This window comes from Thalassophryne amazonica, chromosome 16 (assembly GCF_902500255.1).
Source record: "Thalassophryne amazonica chromosome 16, fThaAma1.1, whole genome shotgun sequence".
Classification (NCBI taxonomy): Eukaryota; Metazoa; Chordata; class Actinopteri; order Batrachoidiformes; family Batrachoididae; genus Thalassophryne; species Thalassophryne amazonica.
Genome location: NC_047118.1, coordinates 40,099,627 through 40,126,722, shown reverse-complemented (window position 1 = coordinate 40,126,722; position 27,096 = coordinate 40,099,627). Strand labels below are relative to the sequence as shown.

The 27,096-nt window shown below is 44.6% G+C and overlaps 1 protein-coding gene across 1 annotated transcript in view; it reads left to right on the top strand.

Annotated features, from left to right (window-relative positions):
- Window positions 1-27,096, top strand: part of zmp:0000000896 (caspase recruitment domain-containing protein 10) — a 101,113-nt gene that overhangs the window by 52,611 nt on the left and 21,406 nt on the right. The window contains exons 12-16 of the mRNA XM_034191341.1: window positions 141-354; window positions 500-619; window positions 21,282-21,407; window positions 25,978-26,157; window positions 26,242-26,331. Of these exons, the coding sequence (XP_034047232.1) occupies window positions 141-354; window positions 500-619; window positions 21,282-21,407; window positions 25,978-26,157; window positions 26,242-26,331 (730 nt within the window). The remainder of the gene's footprint in view (window positions 1-140; window positions 355-499; window positions 620-21,281; window positions 21,408-25,977; window positions 26,158-26,241; window positions 26,332-27,096) is intronic.

Here is a 27,096-nt window from a genome sequence, read left to right as displayed (position 1 = left end):
GCGATGATCCCCCTATATTTGTAAATTATTCCCACAAAATAAAGAATACCTGTTTCCACCAGCAAAAACTACCCTGGCCTTGTGAGGAAAATGTATGCCCATGTCTTTACTGCTGTTCTTCTCCATATCCATGCAGGTAGAGGAACTAAGTCCAGGTTAACAGAAGCAGAGATACAAGCTGTCTATGCTCCAGACTCAACAGTATTACCCAAAACAACCACTGTGCTCTCCAGTGGAGTCAGACGTTGTCCACCACCTTTACCACAGAAACCGCTGCATCATGAGATTCGCAAAGGCAAAGTTGAAGATACTGAATCTCAGATAAAGACCAAGGCTCTTGCCTCTGATTTCACAGTATGTTTTTTGGATGTTTATGAGCTGACGACTGAAATAGGCTTGTTCTTGTGTCAGAATACAGTCCTTTTCTTGTAGCTTAGACAAAAGTGTTTGATCATCCTTTTGATGCTTTCTTTTATGTCCTTGATTATTCTACCATCAGGCGCTGATGGATATCCTGCAGCAGGACCGCAGGGAGGCTGCCGAGCAGAGACAGGACCTTTGCGATATTATCACCAAACTACAAGGGGAGCAACAGAGCATTGAGGAGCACAGGGACAAGGTCACCTGTTTCTGCTTAGCATTTTAATGCCTGACAAGAGTTTTCTAAACTTCATTCTTTGACTAAATATATTAATAAAGCAAAAGCAAAGAAAATACTCCATAGACACAGAGATGATGCATCCCTAACACACAAAATGTTCAGTTTGTTTTTGGGCCTTTTGCTTTAAATGGAAAGGACCCCCATGCCCTCTTTCCAAAGTTAAGCAGGGCAGGACTAATGTAGTAATGCCCTCATCTCACCTTTACGGAAATGCATCCGGGAAGGTCACACTTTGAAACCTTGTCCATACCCCGGAAAGCCTTAGGTTCCGAGAGGATGAACAAAGATATTTGTCATTTTGCTGTGGTCTTGTTTTAACCATGGCAGTGTTTTCAAGATGGATGAACATTAATTTTTTGCATCGTGAACCTTGACAGTCTTTGGCAGTGGTGGGCACAGTTCCACTAATCTGCTAACCTCTAATTAGCGAAGCTAACTTTTTGTTAGCAGATTAGCTTTTCAGATAATTTCGAAAACCATCAGCGCACCAATCAGCTTCTACTAAATTTAGTTCCGATTACTTTTAGGGCCTGGCTGCGAGGCTGCTTAAAAAAAACTCATTTACATCAACATACAGTGCCCCAGATGTGGGCAGGAGACATCAAAAGCAAAGCAGTTTTCACTTATGGTTTGATTTATAAACCAAACTAATTCCAGACAGTTTATCGAATTAACGTCAACTCTGTCATTTTTACAAAGTGGAAAATATCACACATATGTTTTAGTTTTAATGTAATGTGCTAATTCTGAAGGTTTGAGTATCTGCTTGGTTGGTTTATTTATTTGTTAATATGTCATTTTTTTTCATATGTAAAAAGGCATTTGTAAATTGAAAATTCTGTTTAGTGTGATTCAGCGTAACAAGTAGCATCCATGTGATAGTTGGATGCTATTCACACTCCTATCCAGTAGATGGAAGTGTTCTATGCATTTTGACCCAAAATGCATAGAACACTGCCTTCCTTCCGATGTCTTCTGCTACACATTGGCGGTGGCGCTGCTCTATGTTGAAAGTTTTTCTTATTGAATGAATGAATTAATTTATTTATTCAGCACACAGAATATCAACACAGACAATAACAAATTCATAAAAAGAACCACCTACAATGAACCCGTGTGGCCGAAAGGGTGAAGGCAGAAGCAAAGCTTATAGATACCCTCCCCTTATACCATAAAAAATAAAGAAAGTAAAGAATATATACATATATAAATATATATGCTCATAACAATGTGCACAAACAAAACAACTCAGACAGTGCACCAGAATTTTAAGACACAACTAAACAAGCAACAGTCCATAAACCCAAGCACAACAATAAAATGGTAAACCTAATTTTTCAAACTATAATGGGTACGTTTTTTTTTTTTTTTGGTAAAGCCTTTTAAAGCTGACTAAAGTAACAAGTAACTTATTATTATCAGGACACGTATGCCAAAAATGAACACCCTTAACGGAAACACAATGACTTTTTGCAGTAGTTCTGATCCTTAGTTTCTCAGATAATAATTTCCCTCTCAAATTGTAGCTGGAATCCCTCATTTTAAACAAATCCTGGACATGTTTAGGCAATAATTTGTATTGTGATATAACAACCTGGTCTCATGGCAAGTCGTGATTCAGCAGCACAAAATATACATTAATCTATTGGTTCATGATGTTGTGACGAAAAGCGCCTCATTTTCATCACGGCAGCATGAAGTCTTTCTAATTCGTTCCGTGATGGCTGCACGAAATTAAAAGTGATGTGTGTGTGGGGGGGTGGTTATGGTTAGGGTGGGGGGAAAGAGTAAGATTAGTTTATGGTTAAGGTTAGGGTCGGGGTAGGAGTAGGGTTGGAATAGTGAGTTAAAAAAACCTTGTCATGAAAATTTGACTCATTTCGTCACGGGAGCACGAAAAAAAATGTTAGACTGGCAAAAGGCATACAATAATTACAGAAAAACCCCAACGGTCAAAACGACTCCCTATGAGCAAGCACTTGGCGACAGTGGGAAGGAAAAACTCCCTTTTAACAGGAAGAAACCTCCAGCAGAACCAGGCTCAGGGAGGGGCAGTCTTCTGCTGGGAGTGGTTGGGGCTGAGGGGAGAGAATCAGGAAAAAGACATGCTGTGGAAGTATGTCTATGGCCTGAAGTATGTATGTTGGATTAGTATTAGTTCAGCAGTGCATTATAGGTAGGGTAGGGTAATCTCAGTACGTTCACGACAGGACAAATGCATTTCAGACACTCTGTTCAGGCTCCACGGACAAGAGCATTAAACTCTAGTTCCTAAAACTCTTGTGAATATATTCTCTGGGTTTATAGACATTGTTATTGTGTTTGGGTTTGTTAAATGCCACACATCTTAAATGTAGCAGACACGGATTATCTGGAATTTTGTTTCGGCAAGTTTTCACAGTCTCTACTGCCATCTACTGGCCAGTAGTGTTCATGGCAGTCTTCGTCCTGAAGCTGGGCAGACACTGTATGATATTTTTAATCACTGTACTCGGTTTCAGTTCAAACTGTACCACAGAACCGCACGGTGTAAAAGTTCACAGCGTACGATTTATGTTCTCACACACATACGAGGTCTATTAGATAATAAACCGACCTTTTTATTTTTTCAAAAACTATATGGATTTGAATGACGTGCGATTACACCAATCATGCTTGAACCCTCGTGCGCATGCGTGAGTTTTTTCACGCATGTCGGTGACGTCATTTCCCTGTGGGCAGGCCTTGAGTGAGATGTGGTCCAGCCCTCTCGGCTGAATTCCTTTGTTTCACACGCTGCTCGAGACGGCGTGCGTTGCTTTATCAAAAATTTTTCTGGACCTGTGAGGAATATCCGAGTGGACACTATTCGAGAAATTAAGCTGGTTTTCGGTGAAAAGTTTAACGGCTGATGAGAGATTATGGGGTGTTTCTGTCGGTGTAAGGACTTCCCACGGAGCGGGACGTCATGCAGCGCTTCCAGGCGCCGTCGTCGGCCTGTTTCAACCTGAAAACATCCTAATTTAAGGCTTAATTCACCCAGGACGTCGTGAGAGAACAGAGAAGATTCAGAAGAGGCCGGCATGAGGACTTTATGCGGACATTCCACTGTTTAAGGACATTTTTTAATGAAAGACGTGCGCGCAAATTCGCCGAGTCGTTTCCGTGAGGACTCGGCAAATCTGTGTGCGCCGCGACAGGAAAAACACCTCCGTGTTGAAAACCATTTGTAAACTTCAGGCGGCTTTTGATGGCTTTCAACAAGTGAGTAACTAAGAAATTGTTTAACAGCTTGGGCATGTTCCAACTTGCCCGTTAAGGTTTCCAACAGAGGTGTTTTTCCTGTCGCGACCCCCCGCGGACGGGTCCGGCCCGACATGCGACTCTGCCCGCACGTTCTTTCATTACAAAATGTCCTTTAACAATGGAATGTCCAAATAACCTCCTCATGCCGACTTCTTCTGAAAGTTCTCTGTTCTCTGACGACTTACTGGGTCAACAGAGCCTGAACTGTGGAAGTTTTCAACTTGAAACGGCGAGACGCTGCCGCCTCGAAGCACAGATCGCCGTCATGGCGCCGTAAGCTCATTGACCCTTGACCTCCTTACACAGGTGAATCCAATCATGAGAAAGGGTATTTAAGGTGGCCATTTACAAATGTTTCTCCTCTTTGCATCTCTTCCAATGAGTGGCAACATGAGAGCCTCTAAGCAACTCTCAAATGACCTGAAAACAAATATTGTTCAACATCTTGGTTTAGGGGAAGGATACAAAAAGTTATGTCAGAGATTTCAGCTGTCAGTTTCCGCTGTGAGGAACATAGTGAGGAAATGGAAGACTGCAGGTAGAGTACTAGTTAAGGCCTGAAGTGGCAGGCCAAGAAAAATCTCAGATAAGTGGAAGCGAAGGATGGTGACAACTAGAGATGGGTTGTTGGGAAAGTGTAGGAACACGGACCCACAACAGGGGGCGCAAATGAACGGACAATGGAGGAAGTCAAATAACAACACTTTACTGTTGTGAATAAGCACAACAAACACAACAGATTACAACAATAGACAAAGAAGTCAATTCACAAAATGTGTCACGTGGGCAGGCTCGAAGATAAGAGACGTCTGTCCAAAGCATAACCGGAACCACACGATTTCCTCCGCCACCGAACCCCGGGAATACTGGAGCCGCCAAGTCCCGAACTCCCAGGTGGCCACTGCCTCCGCGTGTCGGATCTGGTACTGCTGGCGAGGAACAAAAACAGTTAAATGTGGGTGCGTTTGCACCCAGCAACCCGTATGGCGGGAAAACCACCTCCACCTCTCGTCGGAAGAATGTCTGCTATTTAACGCACAAAAGTAACAAAGTGTTAATGTCAAAAAGACAACACAGTCGGCTGAGTACTGTACCTCCTAGGTAGAGCGATATCTCGGCAAAGAGGTGGAGATGTCGTCTTGCTGATATACCACTGCTGATCAGATGATTGGTGACAGCTGTCGTAGGCGATAAGTGACAGCTGTCACCCCGGCTGCTCCTGTGAGGCGGCAGCGCCCTCTGGTGCCTGGAGCCCGCACTCCAGACAGGGCGCCATCTGGTGGTGGTGGGCCAGCAGTACCTCCTCTTCAGCGGCCCACACAACAGGACCCCCCCCCCCCTCAACCAGGCTTGTCCGGGCGGCGGTAGAAATCGGCCAGGAGGGCCGGGTCCAGGATGAAGCTCCTCTTCACCCAGGAGCGTTCTTCGGGTCCGTACCCCTCCCAGTCCACCAAATACTGGAAGCCCCGGCCCATCCTACGGACATCCAAGAGCCGGCGCACAGTCCAAGCCGGCTCGCCATCGATGATCCGGGCAGGAGGCGGCGTCGGACCCGGAGCACAGAGGGGTGAGGTGTGATGCGGCTTTATCCGGGACACATGGAAAACAGGATGGATCCGCAGTGAGGCTTCAGCTTCCGGCCTCACTGCGGCTGGACTGATGACCTTAAGGATTCTGAAGGGACCGATGTAACGGTCCTGTAGTTTAGGGGAGTCCACTTTCAGGGGAATGTCCTTTGTGGACAACCACACCTCCTGCCCTGGCCGATACGCAGGGGCCGGGGTCCGCCGACGGTCTGCATGGGCTTTTGCCCTCGTCCGGGCCTTTAGCAAAGCAGAACGGGCGGCGCACCACACCCGACGGCACTTCCGCAGGTGGGCCTGGACCGAGGGCACACCGACCTCTCCCTCAACCACCGGAAACAACGGGGGCTGATACCCCAGACACACCTCAAAAGGGGAGAGGCCGGTGGCTGAAGACACCTGGCTGTTATGGGCATACTCGATCCAGGCCAAATGGGTACTCCAGGCCGCCGGGTGCGCGGCCGTCACGCAGCGCAGGGCCTGTTCCACCTCCTGATTGACCCGTTCTGCTTGCCCGTTGGTCTGAGGATGATACCCGGACGAGAGACTCACCGTGGCCCCCAGTTCCCGGCAGAAGCTCCTCCAGACTTGCGAGGAGAACTGGGGACCGCGGTCGGAGACAATGTCTGTTGGAATCCCATGCAGCCGGACGACGTGGTGGACCAGGAGGTCGATGTCTCCTGGGCAGTCGGGAGCTTTGGGAGGGCCACGAAGTGGGCCGCCTTGGAGAATCGGTCCACTATCGTGAGGATGGTGGTGTTGCCCTGGGACGGCGGGAGGCCCGTGACAAAATCCAGGCCGATGTGGGACCAGGGGCGATGAGGCACAGGCAGCGGCTGGAGCAGTCCCGATGCCCTGCGGTGGTCAGCCTTGCCCCTGGCGCAGGTGGTGCAGGCCTGGATATAATCCCGGACGTCGGCCTCCAGGGACGCCCACCAGAAGCGCTGCCGGACAACTGCCACGGTCCTACGCACCCCTGGATGACAGGAGAACTTGGAGCCGTGACAGAAGTCCAGGACTGCAGCCCTGGCCTCTGGTGGGACGTAAAGTTTGTTCTTCGGCCCAGTTCCGGGATCCGGGCTCCGTGCCAGGGCCTCCCGGACGGTTTTCTCTACGTCCCAGGTGAGGGTGGCCACAATAGCGGACTCCGGGATGATAGGTTCCGGTGGATCCGACAACTCCGTTTTGACTTCGTCTTCATGCACCCGGGACAAGGCATCCGATCTCTGGTTTTTGGTCCCGGGGCGGTAGGTGATCCGGAAGCCAAAACGACCGAAGAACAGTGACCAGCGGGCTTGCCTGGGGTTCAGCCGCTTGGCGGTCCTGATATACTCCAGGTTCCGGTGGTCAGTGAAAACTGTGAATGGCACGGACGTTCCCTCCAACAGATGTCTCCACTCTTCAAAAGCCTCTTTCACCGCAAGGAGTTCTCGATTGCCGACGTCATAGTTCCGTTCAGCCGGGGTCAACCTGCGTGAAAAGTAGGCACACGGGTGAAGTACCTTATCGGTCTCTCCGCTCTGGGACAGCACGGCTCCTATCCCTGAGTCAGAGGCGTCCACTTCAACCATGAACTGGCGGCTAGGGTCGGGCTGCACCAAAACTGGCGCAGTAGAGAACCGTCGTTTCAACTCCTTGAACGCGGCTTCGCACCGATCCGACCAGGTGAAGGGGACTTTTGGAGAGGTCAGGGCTGTCAGGGGGCTAACTACCTGACTGTAGCCCTTAATGAACCTCCTATAGAAATTAGCAAAGCCGAGGAACTGTTGCAGCTTCCTACGGCTTGTTGGTTGGGGCCGATCTCTCACCGCCGCAACCTTGGCTGGATCAGGGGCGACGGAGTTACAGGAGATGATGAACCCCAGGAAGGACAAAGACGTGCGGTGAAACTCGCACTTTTCGCCCTTCACAAACAGTCGGTTCTCTAACAACCGCTGCAGGACCTGACGTACATGCTGGACATGGGTCTCAGGATCCGGAGAAAAGATGAGAATATCGTCCAGATATACGAAGACGAATCGGTGCAGGAAGTCCTGCAAGACGTCGTTAACCAAGGCTTGGAACGTCGCGGGGGCGTTGGTGAGGCCGAACGGCATGACCAGGTACTCAAAGTGACCTAATGGGGTGTTAAATGCCGTCTTCCATTTGTCTCCCTTCCGGATCCGAACCAGGTGATACGCATTTCTAAGATCCAGCTTAGTAAAGATTTTGGCTCCATGCAGGGGGGTGAACACGGAATCTAACAATGGCAACGGGTATCGGTTGCGAACCGTAATCTCATTCAGCCCCCTGTAATCAATACATGGACGAAGTCCGCCATCTTTCTTGCCCACAAAAAAGAAACCTGCCCCCATCGGGGAGGTGGAGTTCCGGATCAGCCCGGCAGCTAATGAGTCCCGGATGTAGGTCTCCACTGATTCGCGCTCAGGTCGTGAGAGGTTGTACAGCCTGCTGGACGGGAACTCAGCGCCTGGAACCAAATCAATGGCACAATCGTACGGACGATGCAGGGGAAGGGTGAGTGCCAGATCCTTACTGAAGACGTCAGCAAGATCGTGGTACTCAACCGGCACTGCCGTCAGATTGGGAGGGACTTTGACCTCCTCCTTAGCCTGTGAACCGGGAGGAACCGAAGATCCTAAACACCCCCGATGGCAGGTTTCGCTCCACTGAACCACCACCCCAGACGGCCAATCAATCCGGGGATTGTGCTTCAACATCCATGGGATGCCCAAAATCACGCAGGAGGTAGAAGGAGTTACAAAAAACTCAATCTTCTCCCGGTGGTTTCCAGACACCACCAGAGTTACTGGTTGTGTCTTGTGTGTGAGTAAAGGAAGGAGGGTGCCATCTAGTGCCTGCACCTGCAATGGCAAAGGAAGCGCCACCAGAGGGAGCCCTACCTCCCTTGCCCATCTGCTGTCTAGCAGATTCCCTTCTGACCCCGTGTCCACCAGTGCTCGGGCTTGAAGGGTTAAATCCCCGCTCAGGATTGTGACTGGGAGTCGTGTGGCAATTTGTGTGTGTCTCACTTGAATGTTTTGACCCCCCCCTTAGCCCAGTCTCTAAGGGCGAGTGTTGTCGTTTTGGCCGTTTGGGGCAGTTTCTCTGTGTGTGCTCAGTTGAGCTGCAGAGAAAACACTCTCCACGGATCAGCCTCCCCATTTTGGCCCTGTGCGTTTCCCTAACAACGTCAGCAGGGGGAGCTGTTGCCCCACAAAGCGCTGCGGCTGTGGAGCGTGGGGAGGGCGGCCCCTTTTCGAACCCGGAAGGGAGAGGGGCGGCGCGTATCCGGTCACGTCCTTCGCCTCGCTCCCGACGGCGTTCCTCCAACCGATTGTCTAACCGTATAACGAGATCGATAAGCCCATCTAAATCCCGCGGTTCCTCCTTAGCTACCAGCTGCACCTTCAGAACCAACAACAGTCCGTTTATGAAGGCAGCGCGGAGCGCAACGTTATTCCAGCCGGACCTCGCAGCCGCGATGCGGAAGTTGACTGCATAAGCGGCTGCGCTCTCGCGTCCCTGTCTCATTGACAGCAGCACGGTTGAAGCGGTCTCTCCTCTGTTAGGGTGATCAAACACTGTTCTGAACTCCCCCACAAACCCAGTGTATGCTGATAACAACCGTGAGTTCTGTTCCCAGAGCGCCGTAGCCCAGGCGCGTGCTTTACCCCGAAGCAGAGCAATCACATAAGCTATTTTACTAGCATCTGACGCGTACATGACGGGACGTTGTGCGAAGACGAGCGAACACTGCATAAGAAAATCCGCGCACGTCTCCACACAACCTCCGTACGGCTCAGGAGGGCTTATGTATGCTTCAGGGGATGGTGGGAGGGGTTGTTGAACCACCACTGGAACGTTTATATCCTGCACAGGGTCGGCAGGAGGACGAGCTGCAGCAGCGCCCTGAGCGCTCGCCGCCATCTGTGTGGAGAGAGCCTCCACCCTGCGGTTCAGGAGGATGTTTTGCTCAGTCATTTGATCCAACCGAGCCGTAAAGGCGGTGAGAATGTGCTGCAGCTCACCAATCACGTCTCCTGCAGACGCCTGCGCTCCCTGCTCTCCCATTGGTCGTTCAACAGCCGGGTGACGCCCCTCGGAGTCCATGACGCTGGCCGAGATATCCTGTTGGGAAAGTGTAGGAACACGGACCCACAACAGGGGGCGCAAATGAACGGACAATGGAGGAAGTAAAATAACAACACTTTACTGTTGTGAATAAGCACAACAAACACAACAGATTACAACAATAGACAAAGAAGTCAATTCACAAAATGTGTCACGTGGGCAGGCTCGAAGATAAGAGACGTCTGTCCAAAGCAGAACCGGAACCACACGATTTCCTCCGCCACCGAACCCCGGGAATACTGGAGCCGCCAAGTCCCGAACTCCCAGGTGGCCACTGCCTCCGCGTGTCGGATCTGGTACTGCTGGCGAGGAACAAAAACAGTTAAATGTGGGTGCGTTTGCACCCAGCAACCCGTATGGCGGGAAAACCACCTCCACCTCTCGTCGGAAGAATGTCTGCTATTTAACGCACAAAAGTAACAAAGTGTTAATGTCAAAAAGACAACACAGTCGGCTGAGTACTGTACCTCCTAGGTAGAGCGATATCTCGGCAAAGAGGTGGAGATGTCTTGCTGATATACCACTGCTGATCAGATGATTGGTGACAGCTGTCGTAGGCGATAAGTGACAGCTGTCACCCGGGCTGCTCCTGTGAGGCGGCAGCGCCCTCTGGTGCCTGGAGCCCGCACTCCAGACAGGGCGCCCTCTGGTGGTGGTGGGCCAGCAGTACCTCCTCTTCAGCGGCCCACACAACAATGGGTATCGAGAACCGGTTCCTTTCGGGTATCGTTAAGAAATGATTCGATCCACTGACATCATTAAGCTTTGTGCTTAACGATTCTGTTATCGGTCCTTCAGAGTGGCCGTTGTTTTGGCGGGTGTTTGTCAAGAAAATTATCATTTCTCTACATTGATTACAGACCCTGCAGCGGGTCCTTAATCAACTTTTCTGCAGCGCGGCTTTGCTTTGAACCTTGAACCAATCGAAGCGTGGTTCGCAGATTGAAGCAATGCTTCGGTCGATTGCTTCGTTTATTTCTTTCTTTCGCTTAATTTTCCCCCGCTAAAACCCTAAAGAGCATACGTCCGTGAGTATTATTTACCTTTTCTATGTTAAACTGACCTGTTACGGTCTTCTGAAACAGTTGATGTATTTTATAACTTAAAAACGGGAGCGATGCTAACGCGTTAGCATGTCTATGGCATTTTCAATGTTAAAAGTTAGCATTTAGCAATTGCAGCCGTCATCACGTTCAGGTGCATTTGTTTTCAAATTGTAATATTCCTTAAATTTATTTTTGCTTATATATTAATAATCTAATGATTATTATATACAATTTATTGAAAGAGACAAAAAGAACCTGAATAGAAACACAACAGAAAATATATAATAGCAACTAACATAAATAAATAAATACATACAGAAATAAATGTTTCCTGTAAACACCTAGTGACTCTCACACCTCCATTTCATCCCTGTCTTATTTAAGTTTAATGACAGTTTGTTTCGGTCAAACCATATTTTCAGTTTGTTAATTTCTTCAGTGATTTCTTCCAGAACTATCTGCCAAACTAGAAAACTGCTGCATCCTAGTAAGAGCAGAATACTACTGGAATGAATTTGAATAAGGAAAGTTGTATTTTTTTTCTCACCTAAATTGTTATGTGTCGATGCGGGTTGAGGAGCGGACCTGCGTCAGACAGAACCCAGCGCTACAAATAACCAGAAAAGCGGTTCCAAAAACAATATATTTATTACACCCGCTGTGCATAAAAAGTGTAAAAACAAAAATAGCGTCCTTCTGGTGGAGTGACTGTTGGCACGCTCTCCAGCGCCCGCAAGGATCAAAGCCCGGCGCTCCTGGACCCACTACCACCGCCAAACACCCCCCAGGTGGACACAACAAACTGACTCTCTGTGAAGCAAAGAAGAGGTGAGGTAAGTCAGCAGTTACAACAATATCTTTCAAAAGACACACGCTATCAGCAACACATTCAGGTCTGTATCTTTTTTAACTTTATGCAAATGAGCAGCTTCTCATAACAGGTGGAGGATCACTTATCCGCACGCCACAGCAGTGAGAAGCAAGCTGCACAATTCTCATCACAATTCAAGTATACTGTGTAACAAAACACCAAGTTACTATCAACAATTAGTCAAACACTTAATTACCTTTAATGTGTGCTGACAGCATGTGTCCTCACCCTTCCTTGCTTCACGGGCTCGATGTGTCAAACACAGGTGCGGTCCTCAGTGTCTCACAAACGAACATCACAAGGTCGAGTTCCCGGCAGTTCTGCTTGAATCACACATGACTTAAATGCAGAACGGCATCCAATTATCTGCTTCAGCTGAAAGTCTTTAAGGTTGCATGTGAGCACCCGTCACAGGTGCTACACATGATGTTGATGAGGGTGAGGACTCTTCAGCCAGCACCTTCTCCACAGACAAATCAGTTTCCATGCCACCTGAAGAGCAAAGAAAAGAAAAGAACACCAAAATATCCAGCCACACCCCCCAACACACAACATAAATGGATTCAGCACTCACTCCAGTTTATTGTCTGGAATAGTCCCAGATTGCTTTTCAGAGCTTCTAGAATTCAAACATTTTCGTGCAGGTGCTGTTGGGGGGTAATTTTTGGTTTCAGCTTTTTTTGTTTTTCACCACTTTCATCCCTGAATATGAGTTGTGATTCACTTTTGTGCAGATTAAAGTTACTAACTGGGACTCCTGTCTTGTTGCGAGAAAGAAACGAGAATCATCCTCCGTTCTGTTCACACAGCTCCAAACATTGCGTGGCTCTCTGACAAGTCAAGATAGAGCGATAGAATTCAGTCTGAATTAATAACTTCAAAGCGAAACACAGTTTTGTTTATTTTTATTTATGTCCAGAGATCAAGGATACAGTGAATAATTTCATATTTATTTACTTTAAGACTCAAGGAAATACATAGAAAACCTGTAAAGCCTACTTTTAGTACAAAATTCACGAGGTATCGATAAGGGATAAGGAATCGGATCGCTAAGCAGAATCGATAATGGCATAGATATCGATAAAACCTTATCAATACCCATCCCTAGTGACAACATTCATTATTATATGGTATGTGATTTTGCCAACTTCTGATTGGCCCATTCGCCGCTTTCTGAGCTGTACCACATGCCGAGTTGACCGCTGGTGGAGCCGCGTTGACCGCTGGTGGAGCCGAGTACACTTCGCATCCAGCGTAGCGCTAGCCAATCGAGCGACGCCTTCTATCAATAACGACCAATTAGATAACGCAATACAATGCCTACTTTTTTCTGTCAGTTTGTTGACAAGATTCTATATGATGCCTGTGCATTATTTCACAAAGACTATTCCTTATTAAGCCCCTTTCACACGGGCCCGCTTCGAGGTGCGTCCGCCGTGTACACAATGCAAAAACTAAGAGCACAGAAAAAAAAAACGCTGCTGGCTGCAGCTGCTGCAGCAGTTCCTCAGTCTTCTCTAACAAATGTGTTTAAATACAGTCCATTAAAGTCCTGCTCACAGACTGATTGCCAGAGACAGGACATGTCCAGGTTCAGTAAAAAGACCGGACATCTCACTCACGGACGATTCGTTCATGCGCGCACATGTGAACAATTAAAAGAAAGAATAGGCTACCTGCACTCCTCGCTCTCCGCAAACTCTCTCATCACTGTGTTAAAAAAAGGACATAAGTCCTGCTCACAGACTGATTGCCAGAGACAGGACGTGTCCACATCAAGTATAACTCCAGACATCTCCACATTTACTCACAGACTGTTTGTTCGCGCGCTTGCGCATGTGCATCTTGCGCATCTCGCGGTCAAAGTAGGAAAGATAAACTATAACAGAACTCAGAGCGCAGACCTGCAGCTCAGCACAAGAACAAATATAAACTAGAAGAGAAATCAGAGTGCACAGTCTGGCTGCAGCGCGCACCTGACGCAGACATTCCTGCGTCGCCATGACACCACAGGAAGCTTGAGGCAGCCCCATTGTGAAAGGGGCTTTAGAGATTGTGCTCTTGAAGTATTTTGGACCTGTTGGTGCAGTATGACAGTAATAATAAAGAGATGAAACTTGAGATTGATTTTTCAGTTTTAGTATGTTTGACAAACATCCAATTTTCTTGTTTACCATATAATAAAACAGTTACAGACTTTTGATTTCGGTGTACCCGTGAATATGCGGACCTGGTCAGGATGAGGTTCACCTCGGCCAAGGCCTCGGGGAACAGGATGGGGTCACCTCATCAAAAGTCTATAATTGTATATAGTCAACCCACAGACCTGCTCCAAAGACCTATAACATAATTCTTGCTAGAGATAGTGTCTCTGTGCATCGTTCAACTATACAGCACACTTTACACAAGGAGATGCTGTAGGAAGCTTTTTCTGTGTACACGCTACAAACAGAGTCACTTGAGGTATGCTAAAGCAAATTTGGACAAGCCAGCTTCATTTTGGAATAAGGTGCTGTGGACTGAAATTGAGTGATTTGGTCATAACAAGGGGCGGTATGCATGGCTGAAAAAGAACACAGCATTCCAAGAAAAACACTTGCTACCTACAGTAAAATTATTTGGAGGTGGTTCCATCTTGCTGTGGGGCTGTGTGGCCAGTGCAGGTACTGGGAATCTTGTTAAAGTTGAGGGTCACATGGATTCCAGTCAATATCAGCAGATTCTTGAGAACAACGTTCATGAATCAGTGACTAAGCTGAAGATGGGCCGAGGCTGGATCTTTCAACAAGACAACGACCCTAAACACTGTTCAAAATCTACTAAGGCATTCATGCAGAGGAACAAATACAAGGTTCTGGAATGGCCATCTCAGTCCACAGACCTGAATATTATTGAAAATCTGTGGTGTGATTTTAAGCGGGCCATCCATGCTCGTAAACCAACAAACCTGACTGAACTGGAGATGTTTAGTAAAGAAGAATGGTCCAAGATACCTCAACCAGAATCCAGACTCTCATTGGAAGCTATAGGAAGTGTTTAGAGGCTGTCATTTCTGCAAAAGGAGGATCTGCTAAATATTGATGTATTTTTTTCTGTTGGGGGTGCCCAAATTTATGCACCTGCCTAATTTTGTTCAAAGAATTATTGCACACTTTCTGTAAATCCTATAAACTTCATTTCACTTCTCAAATATCACTGTGTTTGTCTGCTATATACACCCCCTGGCAATAATTATGGAATCACCGGCCTCGGAGGATGTTCATTCAGTTGTTTAATTTTGTAGAAAAAAAGCAGGTCACAGACATGACACAAAACTAAAGTCATTTCAAATGGCAACTTTCTGGCTTTAAGAAACACTATAAGAAATCAGGAAAAAAAAATTGTGGCAGTCAGTAACGGTTAATTTTTTAGACCAAGCAGAGGGAAAAAAAATATGGACTCACTCAATTCTGAGGAATAAATTATGGAATCACCCTGTAAATTTTCATCCCCAAAACTAACACCTGCATCAAATCAGATCTGCTCGTTAGTCTGCATCTAAAAAGGAGTGATCACAACTTGGAGAGCTGTTGCACCAAGTGGACTGACATGAATCATGGCTCCAACACGAGAGATGTCAGTTGAAACAAAGGAGAGGATTATCAAACTCTTCAAAGAGGGTAAATCATCACGCAATGTTGCAAAAGATGTTGGTTGTTCACAGTCAGCTGTGTCTAAACTCTGGACCAAATACAAACAACATGGGAAGGTTGTTAAAGGCAAACATACCGGTAGACCAAGGAAGACATCAAAGCGTCAAGACAGAAATCTTAAAGCAATATGTCTCAAAAATCGAAAATGCACAACAAAACAAATGAGGAACGAATGGGAGGAAACTGGAGTCAACATCTGTGACCAAACTGTAAGAAACCGCCTAAAGGAAATGGGATTTACATACAGAAAAGCTAAACGAAAGCCATCATTAACACCAAAACAGAAAAAAACAAGGTTACAATCTGCTAAGGAAAAGCAATCGTGGACTGTGGATGACTGGATGAAAGTCATATTCAGTGATGAATCTCGAATCTGCATTGGGCAAGGTGATGATGCTGGAACTTTTGTTTGGTGCCGTTCCAACGCAACACTTTTCGTTTTGCTCCCATTTTGTATGAGATGAACTCAAAGATCTAAAACTTTTCCACATACACAATATCACCATTTCCCTCAAATATTGTTCACAAACCAGTCTAAATCTGTGATAGTGAGCACTTCTCCTTTGCTGAGATAATCCATCCCACCTCACAGGTGTGCCATATCAAGATGCTGATTAGACACCATGATTAGTGCACAGGTGTGCCTTAGACTGCCCACAATAAAAGGCCACTCTGAAAGATGCAGTTTTGTTTTATTGGGGGGGGGGGGGGATACCAGTCAGTATCTGGTGTGACCACCATTTGCCTCATGCAGTGCAACACATCTCCTTCGCATAGAGTTGATCAGGTTGTCAATTGTGGCCTGTGGAATGTTGGTCCACTCCTCTTCAATGGCTGTGCGAAGTTGCTGGATATTGGCAGGAACTGGTACACGCTGTCGTATACGCCGGTCCAGAGCATCCCAAACATGCTCAATGGGTGACATGTCCAGGGAGTATGCCGGCCATGCAAGAACTGGGACATTTTCAGCTTCCAAGAATTGTGTACAGATCCTTGCAACATGGGGTCCTGCATTATCCTGCTGCAACATGAGGTGATGTTCTTGGATGTTGGCACAGCAATGGGCCTCAGGATCTCGTCACGGTATCTCTGTGCATTCAAAATGCTATCAATAAAATGCACCTGTGTTCTTCGTCCATAACAGATGCCTGCCCATACCATAACCCCACCGCCACCATGGGCCACTCGATCCACAACATTGACATCAGAAAACCGCTCACCCACACAACGCCACACATGCTGTCTGCCATCTGCCCTGAACAGTGTGAACCGGGATTCATCCGTGAAGAGAACACCTCTCCAACGTGCCAAACGCCAGTGAATGTGAGCATTTGCCCACTCAAGTCGGTTACGACGACGAACTGGAGTTAGGTCGAGACCCCGATGAGGACGACGAGCATGTAGATGAGCTTCCCTGAGACGGTTTCTGACAGTTTGTGCAGAAATTCTTTGGTTATGCAAACCGATTGTTTCAGCAGCTGTCCGAGTGGCTGGTCTCAGACGATCTTGGAGGTGAACATGCTGGATGTGGAGGTCCTGGGCTGGTGTGGTTACACGTGGTCTGCGGTTGTGAGGCTGGTTGGATGTACTGCCAAATTCTCTGAAACGCCTTTGGAGACGGCTTATGGTAGAGAAATGAACATTCAATACACGAGCAACAGCTCTGGTTGACATTCCTGCTGTCAGCATGTCAATTGCACGCTCCCTCAAATCTTGCGACATCTGTGGCATTGTGCTGTGTGATAAAACTGCACCTTTCAGAGTGGCCTTTTATTGTGGGCAGTCTAAGGCACACCTGTGCACTAATCATGGTGTCTAATCAGCATCTTGATATGGCACACCTGTGAGGTGGGATGGATTATCTCAGCAAAGGAGAAGTGCTCACTATCACAGATTTAGACTGGTTTGTGAACAATATTTGAGGGAAATGGTGATATTGTGTATGTGGAAAAAGTTTTAGATCTTTGAGTTCATCTCATACAAAATGGGAGCAAAACCAAAAGTGTTGCGTTTATATTTTTGTTGAGTGTATAAAGATGATATGGGGCTGCATGTCAGGTAAAGGCACTGGGGAGATGGCTGTCATTACATCATCAATAAATGCACAAGTTTACGTTGATATTTTGGACACTTTTCTTATCGCATCAATTGAAAGGATGTTTGGGGATGATGAAATCATTTTTCAAGATGATAATGCATCTTGCTATAGAGCAAAAACTGTGAAAACATTCCTTGCAAAAAGACACATAGGGTCAATGTCATGGCCTACAAATAGTCCGGATCTTAATCCAATTGAAAATCTTTGGTGGAAGTTGAAGAAAATGGTCCATGACAAGGCTCCAACCTGCAAAGCTGATCTGGCAACAGCAATCAGAGAAAGTTGGAGCCAGATTGATGAAGAGTACTGTTTGTCACTCATTAAGTCCATGCCTCAGAGACTGCAAGCTGTTATAAAAGCCAGAGGTGGTGCAACAAAATACTAGTGATGTGTTGGAGCGTTCTTTTGTTTTTCATGATTCCATAATTTTTTCCTCAGAATTGAGTGATTCCATATTTTTTCCCTCTGCTTGGTCTAAAAAAGTAACCGTTACTGAGTGCCACAATTTTTTTTTCCTGATTTCTTATAGTGTTTCTTAAATCCAGAAAGTTGCCATTTGAAATGACTTTAGTTTTGTGTCATGTCTGTGATCTGCTTTTTTTCTACAAAATTAAACAACTGAATGAACATCCTCCGAGGCCGGTGATTCCATAATTTTTGCCAGGGGTTGTAATATACTGTATTTAACTGAAATTGCTAATCCCAACAACCAATGATTCATTAAAGGAAAATCATGGAAATCATCAGGGGGGCCCAATCTTTTACAAACTGTACATCACAGTGCACAAGTTTGATGCATTCTCATCAAACCACATGCTAGATTACATATGTAGGTAGCCGTGATCTTCACATGTTGATTTCCCATAGTTAAAGATCATGTCCTTCCAGACTACAGGCTGACTCAGCTGGCATGCCTCACAGAACAATAAGAATTTCACATAGGGACATCTATGACACAAATCTCAGACATATACAGTAAAACAAGCAGTCTGACATCTAAACTTTGTTAATAACTCTGTAGTTTTGATATGCAGTGATATGGACATATACTGGGGGAAGTTAAATGTATTAAGCCATAAAAAATTAAAAACAGGTTTTGGACAATATGACATATTCAATAATATTGATAGTCAAACAGGAGTGATCTCCTAAAAGTGTCAGTATTTTTCCATGATGTTAAAATGTTGTCTACATAGACATACAGTCATTTCTACTCTCTATATTGGCAAACATCTATGGGAAAATTTAGGGAATGCTGCTAAAAGTAAACCAAATTTAAGAACATGGGCAGCCCATACCAACAAAATCACAAGCACAGTACTTTGTGTACACCTTGGGATGAGAATGTGTTTAAATATCAGCCCTTTTATTGTCCTTGCCTGTCCACAAGCAACAGTGGTCCCAGTGGCCAGCATGTTGTGATTAGCAACATGTCATTATAAGATGCTAACATGGCCCAAAGTAGGTAGTTCACCCTGTATCAGTCGAAATCCAAAATTTCAGAGTTAATCATGCTGTGATTTTTATGGCGTTATCTGTGGAAATTTTATGTCCCTAAATATATTGCATTTCAGTCAGTCAGTCAGTCAATGAGGTCATTGACTGACAAACTGAATTAAACATAGCTTTGCCTTGAAATCACAGAGAAAAGTGTTCATGTTGCTTTTTGATTTGAGTGAATCTTATACTCAAGGGCGCAATGTAGAACTAGAAATTGGGGGGGGTGAGTGTGAGGCTCGCAGGGCAGAAGCCCCTAGGCCGGGGCTCTGGGGGCCGCTTTAGCCCCTGGAAGCCAACGGTTTCTATATGAGCTCAAATGCATTCTGAGCATCCATAACAGTAATTTTAATGTTTTGAGAAGACCATAAAGTGGACACCATTTGACTTATGCAATTTGAAACTGTGGATATAAGTACTTTATTCTGAGAATAGCCAGCATTGATTTTATTAACATCCTGGTGTAAATAAGGTATCACCACATGTGTAGAACTCAAAAAGAATGATAGGTTGAGTTTTCATTAAAAATAACTGCAATGTGGTAAAATGTATTCATAAATATGAAAGAACAGGCTCTTAATAATTATTAACTATCGCATACTGTATTTTTTTTCTCAAGATTTGTTTTTGCATAATTTTGAAAAAACAACAGATCATAATTTTAGGATAAATTACTTATCATCAGTGTTGCCACAGTTACTTTGAAAAAGTAATCCAATTACTGATTACTGACTACACCTTGAAAATGTAACTTAATTACTTTCCTGATTACTCAGTTGTAAAAGTAACTAAGTTAGATTACTAGTTACTTTTTTAGTTACTTTCCCCAGCTGTCGACAACAACCCTCTGCCACCTCAACATGACAATGATACCTGTTTTGCCAAAACTCGCTTTATAGTCACCCTTTCTTGACTTCAATGAAAATAAATACTTGTTTTATAAAAAGTAAAATAAAGACCTCTTTCTTGATCTCATATTTAACTGTTGACAGCACTGTAACAGTAAAACTTGCCATTTCTAGCCTATATTGTTTATAAATGTAACTATTAAATTCTTTCTAACATTTTTCTAACATTTAAATTCTCTCTAAACATTTTACTTGTCGAAATTATTATTATTATAAGTAGTTTTAGTAGTTGTAGTAAAAAAGGCTTCAAAACTGGACCTTTAATCTAAGGGTGTTGTGGGGGGGGGGCACATCCTTGCCCCACACCCCCATTCCATGTGGATTCGCCCCTGCTTTGGTGGTTGAGCACAAAGAATGGATAACATTTATTTATGCAGAAAACATGACCAGATTTACAGGTAAGAAAGTTTTATTGCGTTTTCACATCATGTGGTCCTCAGAAAGAGAGTTTAGGTGCATTTGAGTGGAAAATAGTGTTAGTTGTTGACGCGTCACGGAGGATCAGCTGTTAACGACCAGATACGGAGCGGCTCAGCTCAGAATTCTAAATAAAGGAGGAAAAAACATAAAAATGTCTTTGTAAAGCTCAGTGCAGGTGTGCTGTTGTCACTGTGCTTTAAGAGGTGAGGACGAGCTGCTGCAGAAAACTGCGGATGAAAAGCTCACAGCTCGCTTAAAGTGGACAGTTCAGTCGAACCCCGACCCCTGCCCACGAACCACGTTTAATGCTGCTATCGACCCACAATGCAAAAATAATAGTAACGCACAGTGACTTGGAGAAGTAACTTTAATCTGATTACTGATTTGGAAAGTTAGATTACGCGTTAGATTACTTGTTACTAAAAAAAAGTGGTTAGATTAGAGTAACGCGTTACTAAGTAACGATTGATTTGGAGATTGATTTGGTAATGATTTTGGAGATCAAGCAATAATTGCAGATGGGCTTTCTGAGGTCCCACATAGCTTTTCTGATTTCCTTTTCTAACTTTCAGAATTGAGTAAATTAGCATATGGTCCATTGATACTTATGTGTAGACACTAGTCCCTAGAGGCAACTATTTTTGGTTTCAAATCTGGGCAAATGCAGTCCCAGAAAATTCCGAATGTGACAAACAAGAAACAGGTGTTGTAAACAAGTCAATGCTGCTAAAAATACAAACTTGCAGAAACAAAGATACTATTCTGACATGGTTTTGCACATAAGACTGACATGGTTTGCACATAAGATTGGCATAGCATGTTTCAAGTACACACATATATGTGAGAAGGTGGGGGGGGGGCATACCATATTCTGTCCCCCCTGGTTGAAAAGGTGAGGGGGACATGTCCCCCCTATCCCCCACCAAATTGCGCCCATGCTTATACTGTGCATCCTCATGTCCTTGCATCCAATAGACTGGACTTGTTCCAACTTGTATCAGACTGTAGTTAAATTTAGTGTTTCACTGTAAAGATGAACCATCAACATGTTTCATTCGCGGTTGTAACCCAGAACTTTGTCTGCAGCTAGAGTCACAGTGTGAGCAGCTCCAGCTGAAGGTGAGGATTCTGCAGCTGGACTGGGAAACCGAACAGAAGAGGAGCTTGTCCTATTTCAACCAGATTATGGAACTGGAAAAGGAGAGAGACCAGGTAGGGCTGATTCAGTTTGGAACCAAAAAGTCACAGAGAAAAAACTTTGCTTGCCTATCTTTCATTGTTTAAACTATTACCATTGAGCATGCTCTCACCATTAAGGATTTCAGCTTTCAGTTGGTAGAGCCGGTTTCCCATTCAATAAAAGAATGGTTGCTCAATGAGTGCTGTGTGCCAAAGTGTCCTTGGGCATGACACTGAAGCTCAAAACTGTATAACCTTAGGCAACCTTTCCCACACACATCAACTTCATTGGAAAAAAAGACAAAAGCACTCAGAGACCACAGCAACACCATACGCACACTTCATACAGTTGGTTTTACTAACAATAAAATATCTGAACTCTTCCATTTAAAAAAGCAGCAAACACTACATCCATCCAATAGCAATTAGTTTTTAACATTCTGATTAATATACTCAACAAAAATATAAACGCAACACTTTTGGTTTTGCTCCCATTTTGTATGAGATGAACTCAAAGACCTAAAACTTTTTCCACATATACAATATCACCATTTCTCTCAAATATTGTTCACAAACCACTCTAAATCTGTGATAGTGAGCAATTCTCCTTTGTTGAGTTAATCCATCCCACCTCACAGGTGTGCCATATCAAGATGCTGATTAGACACCATGATTAGTGCACAGGTGTGCCTTAGACTGCCCACAATAAAAGGCCACTCTGAAAGGTGCAGTTTTATCACACAGCACAATGCCACAGATGTCGCAAGCTTTGAAGGAGCGTGCAATTGGCATGCTGACAGCAGGAATGTCAACCAGAACTGTTGCTCGTGTATTGAATGTTCATTTCTCTACCATAAGCCGTCTCCAAAGGCGTTTCAGAGAATTTGGCAGTACATCCAACCAGCCTCACAACCGCAGACCACGTGTAACCACACCAGCCCAGGACCTCCACATCCAGCATGTTCACCTCCAAGATCGTCTGAGACCAGCCACTCGCACAGCTGCTGAAACAATCGGTTTGCATAACCAAAGAATTTCTGCACAAACTGTCAGAAACTGTCTCAGGGAAGCTCATCTGCATGCTCGTCGTCCTCATCGGGGTCTCGACCCGACTGCAGTTCGTCGTCGTAACCGATTTGAGTGGGCAAATGCTCACATTTGCTGCCGTTTGGCACGTTGGAGAGGTGTTCTCTTCACGGATGATGCGAAGGAGATGTGTTGCACTGCATGAGGCAAATGGTGGTCACACCAGATACTGACTGGTATCCCCCCCCAATAAAACAAAACTGCACCTTTCAGAGTGGCCTTTTATTGTGGGCAGTCTAAGGCACACCTGTGCAGTAATCATGGTGTCTAATCAGCATCTTGGTATGGCACACCTGTGAGGTGGGATGGATTATCTCAGCAAAGGAGAAGTGCTCACTATCACAGATTTAGACTGGTTTGTGCACAGTATTTGAGGGAAATGGTGATATTGTGTATGTGGAAAAAGTTTTAGATCGTTGAGTTAATCTCATACAAAATGGGAGCAAAACCAAAAGTGTTGCGTTTATATTTTTGTTGAGTATATATAACAAATGACATGAAATATAACAAAATAGTGAAATATGAAGTGTGGATCTATTTAAATTCATTTGACTGAAGTTGTGGCTCTTACAATGGATAAAAACGTTAGAAGTCTTGAATTATTTATTTTATTTTTATTCTGATTTGCTTTAACACATTTCAAGCCAATTATGAATGTGCAAATACAATAACTAGATCCAACAAATGTTTCATTTCAAAAGGCCTTCACCCCTACAGTGCTATGGATTTACAAGAAAACCCAGTGTGTAATTGTATCTGATAGGAAGCCTTGTTGATTTAAAATATTGGGGGGAAAATGTTGGGAAAGTGTAGGTACACGGACCCACAACAGGGGGCGCAAATGAACAGACAATGGAATAGGTCAAATAACAACACTTTACTGTTGTGAATGTGCACAACAAATACAACAGATTGCAACAATAGACAATAGTCAATTCACAAGGTGTCGTGTGGGCAGGCTCGAAGATAGGAGACGCCTGTCCAAAGCAGAACCGGAACCACACGATTTCCTCCGCCACCAGACCCCGGGAATACTGGAGCCGCCAAGTCCCGAACTCCCAGGTGGCCACTGCCTCCGCGTGTCGGATCTGGTACTGCTGGCGAGGAACAAAAAGCAAGTGAATGAGGATGCGTTTGCACCCAGGAATCAGCACGGCAGGAAAGCTACCTCCACCTCTCGTTGGAAAAACAGTCCAAAAGATAATGCACAAAAGTCACAAAGGATATTGTCAAGCAGACAGCTGCGGTACGTTACCTTCCAGGTAGAACGATATCTCGGCAAAGAGGTGGAGACATCGTCCTGCTGATATACTCCTGCCATCAGATGATTGGTAACAGCTGTTGCAGGTGATGCTTGACAGCTGTCACCCTGGCTGCTCCTGTGAGGCAGCTGCGCCCTCTGGTGCCTGGAGCCCGCACTACAGACAGGGCGCCCTCTGGTGGTGGGCCAGCAGTACCTCCTCTTCTGGCGGCCCACACAACAGAAAACACCAGTAGCCTTCAATAATTCAATAAGTGTATTTTGTCAGGTAATGATAACCTTTGTTATTTCAGATGTGTGATACAGAATATTAACTGAAATGATAATCTGATGTGTATTTTCAAAAAGACTAAAATGTCTTGACTGAAACAAGACCAAAATACATTCAGTTCTCTTTTGACTAAAACTAGACTAAAATTATCAGACTTTTAGTCAACTAAAACACAACTAAATCAAAATGGTACATGAATGATTAAATATTACTAAAATTAAACAGGACATTTCAGAAAAGACTAAGACTAAATTTAAAAAAAAAACAGGTGACAAAATTAACACTACAGTGGCTCACGGCTCAGGTTTCCCTCTGTGAAGGGTAACAGATTTAAGTTCTCTTTTGTTCCTGCAGCCATTACTGTTCTGAACACAGGCCAAGGAAGGAGTTAAAACTGTGGAAGCATTTTAATGGACTGTTTTTTTTTAATGTTTGGACTGTGTAATTGTTTGTGATGCTGCACCATGGTACTGATATGTGTTCTGTGTGTCATGTGCTTTTAATGTATTCTCAAGCTGCAAAACTAATTGCCCCATGGGGGACACAAATAAAGTGAAGTGAAGTGAAGTGACCTGCAATGTTTCCTCAAAATCAGATTAGTAGTTCTTAAAATATCTTGCTAAACCTTAGTTGCATAGAGAAGGTGATTGCAAGAGCTGCTGATGAAACTACTGTATGACATGAAGCCCAGTGGCAACATTTTGCAAGCAAAACGTTATTCACAAAATAATTTTACAGAAGCTCATTCTGAAGCAACATGTTTGTTAAAAGAAATGTAGTATTACATATGAGCTACAATACTGATTGGCTGACAGTATTGCTGGCGCCACCTCTTGGTTTTACGTATCATGTTTAAAGCTCATATATATTCCGTTTTGTACAGAATGCATTCAGATGCCATCCAGACCTTGAATTAAACGAGACTAAAATTAGAAAATGAAAATGTGTGTGTGTGTGGGGGGGGGGGGGGGGGGGGGTTGTGATGGGTGTGACATTGCTGCAGCATTAGTTCACACCCCAAACAAACCTGACATTACATTGACAAGCAGCTCATACTTGCCTTGATGTAAATACTGTAGAGGTTGTGGTGTTCATTAAGAGGGTCATTTTTGACTCCTTTTTAAGCATGTAAAATGTGTGTAAAAAGTGTTAAATTAATGTTTATAGCCAGTGAATAAGTAAATAAACAATAATACACCATAGATGATCAGGTGGGGCATCCTCAAAAAATATTCTTGTTTTTCATTAAAAAAAAAAAGTTTCTGTTCCTGACATTTTAAATGGAAGGAAACTGGTGCTTGCCAATAGCAGGTACAATGTAATGGCTAAACAGTTCATTTATCTGCCACATCCTGTGTGGGTGTGTTGCAGAGGATGTGGACAAACTCAGTAGATTTGTCTCATTGCACAACCAGGAGTTCAGCTATAAGCTTCTTTCATATATGTCACAGAAGTCTCATTTCATGCCTAAATTTTGCTTATAGTAGGAGAGATTGTATATGCAGAGACAGAACTCTGCCTTTGAGCATGTTTAACCTAAAACCCCAACTATACGCTGCCTTTCGTTACTCTGATTGGCAGTTGCCGTCTCCTTCCCAACATCCCTTGCGCAGACCAGGGGAAGTTCCCACGTGATCCGACATCGCTACCAAATGGAGGCCATGGCATGTCTTATCACTTCAATTTGTCCCCTTCTAGGGGAGAAATATTAAATTGTCTCCAGACAGTTTAAATCTTGATCATTTTGACAGTCATATTATTAACCCCTTATTTAAATGATAATAAATAAAATTATAGTGCTGCCAAAGAAAATTATTTTCATGACTTTAAATCCCAGAGGATGTACAGCTTTAACTGTAAAAAGTAGATCGAAAACAGTTTTGCACAATATGACCCTTTAAAATGTGTTCACCTGGACTAATTACGTTGTGTAGCTTTAATTAACATCCCTGTCCCTGTTTTTTATTTATTATTGTTTCCTCCAGGCTCTGCGTAGTCGCGACAGTCTGCAGTTGGAGTACACAGACTGTCTGCTGGATAAGAACCGTCTGCGTAAACATATCGCAGAGCTGCAAGCAAACTTGGAGCAGCTGCAGACAGAGCTGGAAAGGGAGAGAGAGAAGAGCCAGGAACAAACAGAGCAGCTCAGTGCCTGTCTGCATTGTGTGAGTGAGCAGAGGAGTGGATACTATTATCATCTCAAACTCAGTGCCTGATATCACTTTTACTCCTCTGCATCTGCTCTGCAGTCCCACCTGTCTCTGTGCAGTGAGGACCAGTGCTATGGTCCCTGCTGCTCTGTGGGGCTTGACCTGAGCCCCCATCTGCTGCTTAGAAAGGTCAGTGCTGGCTTTCATCTTCATGTCTATTGTTACTATAACTATTGCGCTCATTTTAACAGTAACAATCAACTTACAATAATTTAAATCACTGTCAGTGATCCACGCTGTAATAACGATGCTCTGCTGTTTTCTGGGTAACTGTAGATGTTTGCGTAAAATAATTGTTACCACAAAAGGTCATTTTTGTTTTTCTGGTGTGCACATAGATTTAGAATATCCATATAATAAAAAGCAAGGGCCCTATGTGTGTTTGTGTATCCGGAGCATCGATTGAAATCCAGAAAGAGCTGACTTTCGTCTTTTAGCATACTTATGTATTTTTTCATGAGGATTCAAGTCGTGAAAACAGCAAGGTGATCGGACCAATATTTTTTGAGAAATCAGTAATTTTTGAAAACAACAAGCCTGTTTATGTTGCTCTTCCACAATAAGAATTTTTATTTCAAAATAAAAGCCTGTGAGGTTGCTGCAGACCTGACAGAATTCATCAGTCTGTCCATCCTCTAACATCCCAGACAGCAGATTCAGATTTGGACATTTTCTGTTTGCATGTGACCCCAAACCCAGAATTAACATGTTCACACTCTGGACAAAATGGCAGAATTGTGTCTCAACAGTGTCTCACAGAGGCCAAAAAAAAAAAAAAGAAGTTTTTTTTGGCCTCTGCTGGTGGTTGGCTCTCACTGCGGTATTGTATCACTTCCGGTCCCGCGCACAGCGGTGTTTTGCTGTATCTGTTAGCTGTTTAATCTGCGTAGTTAG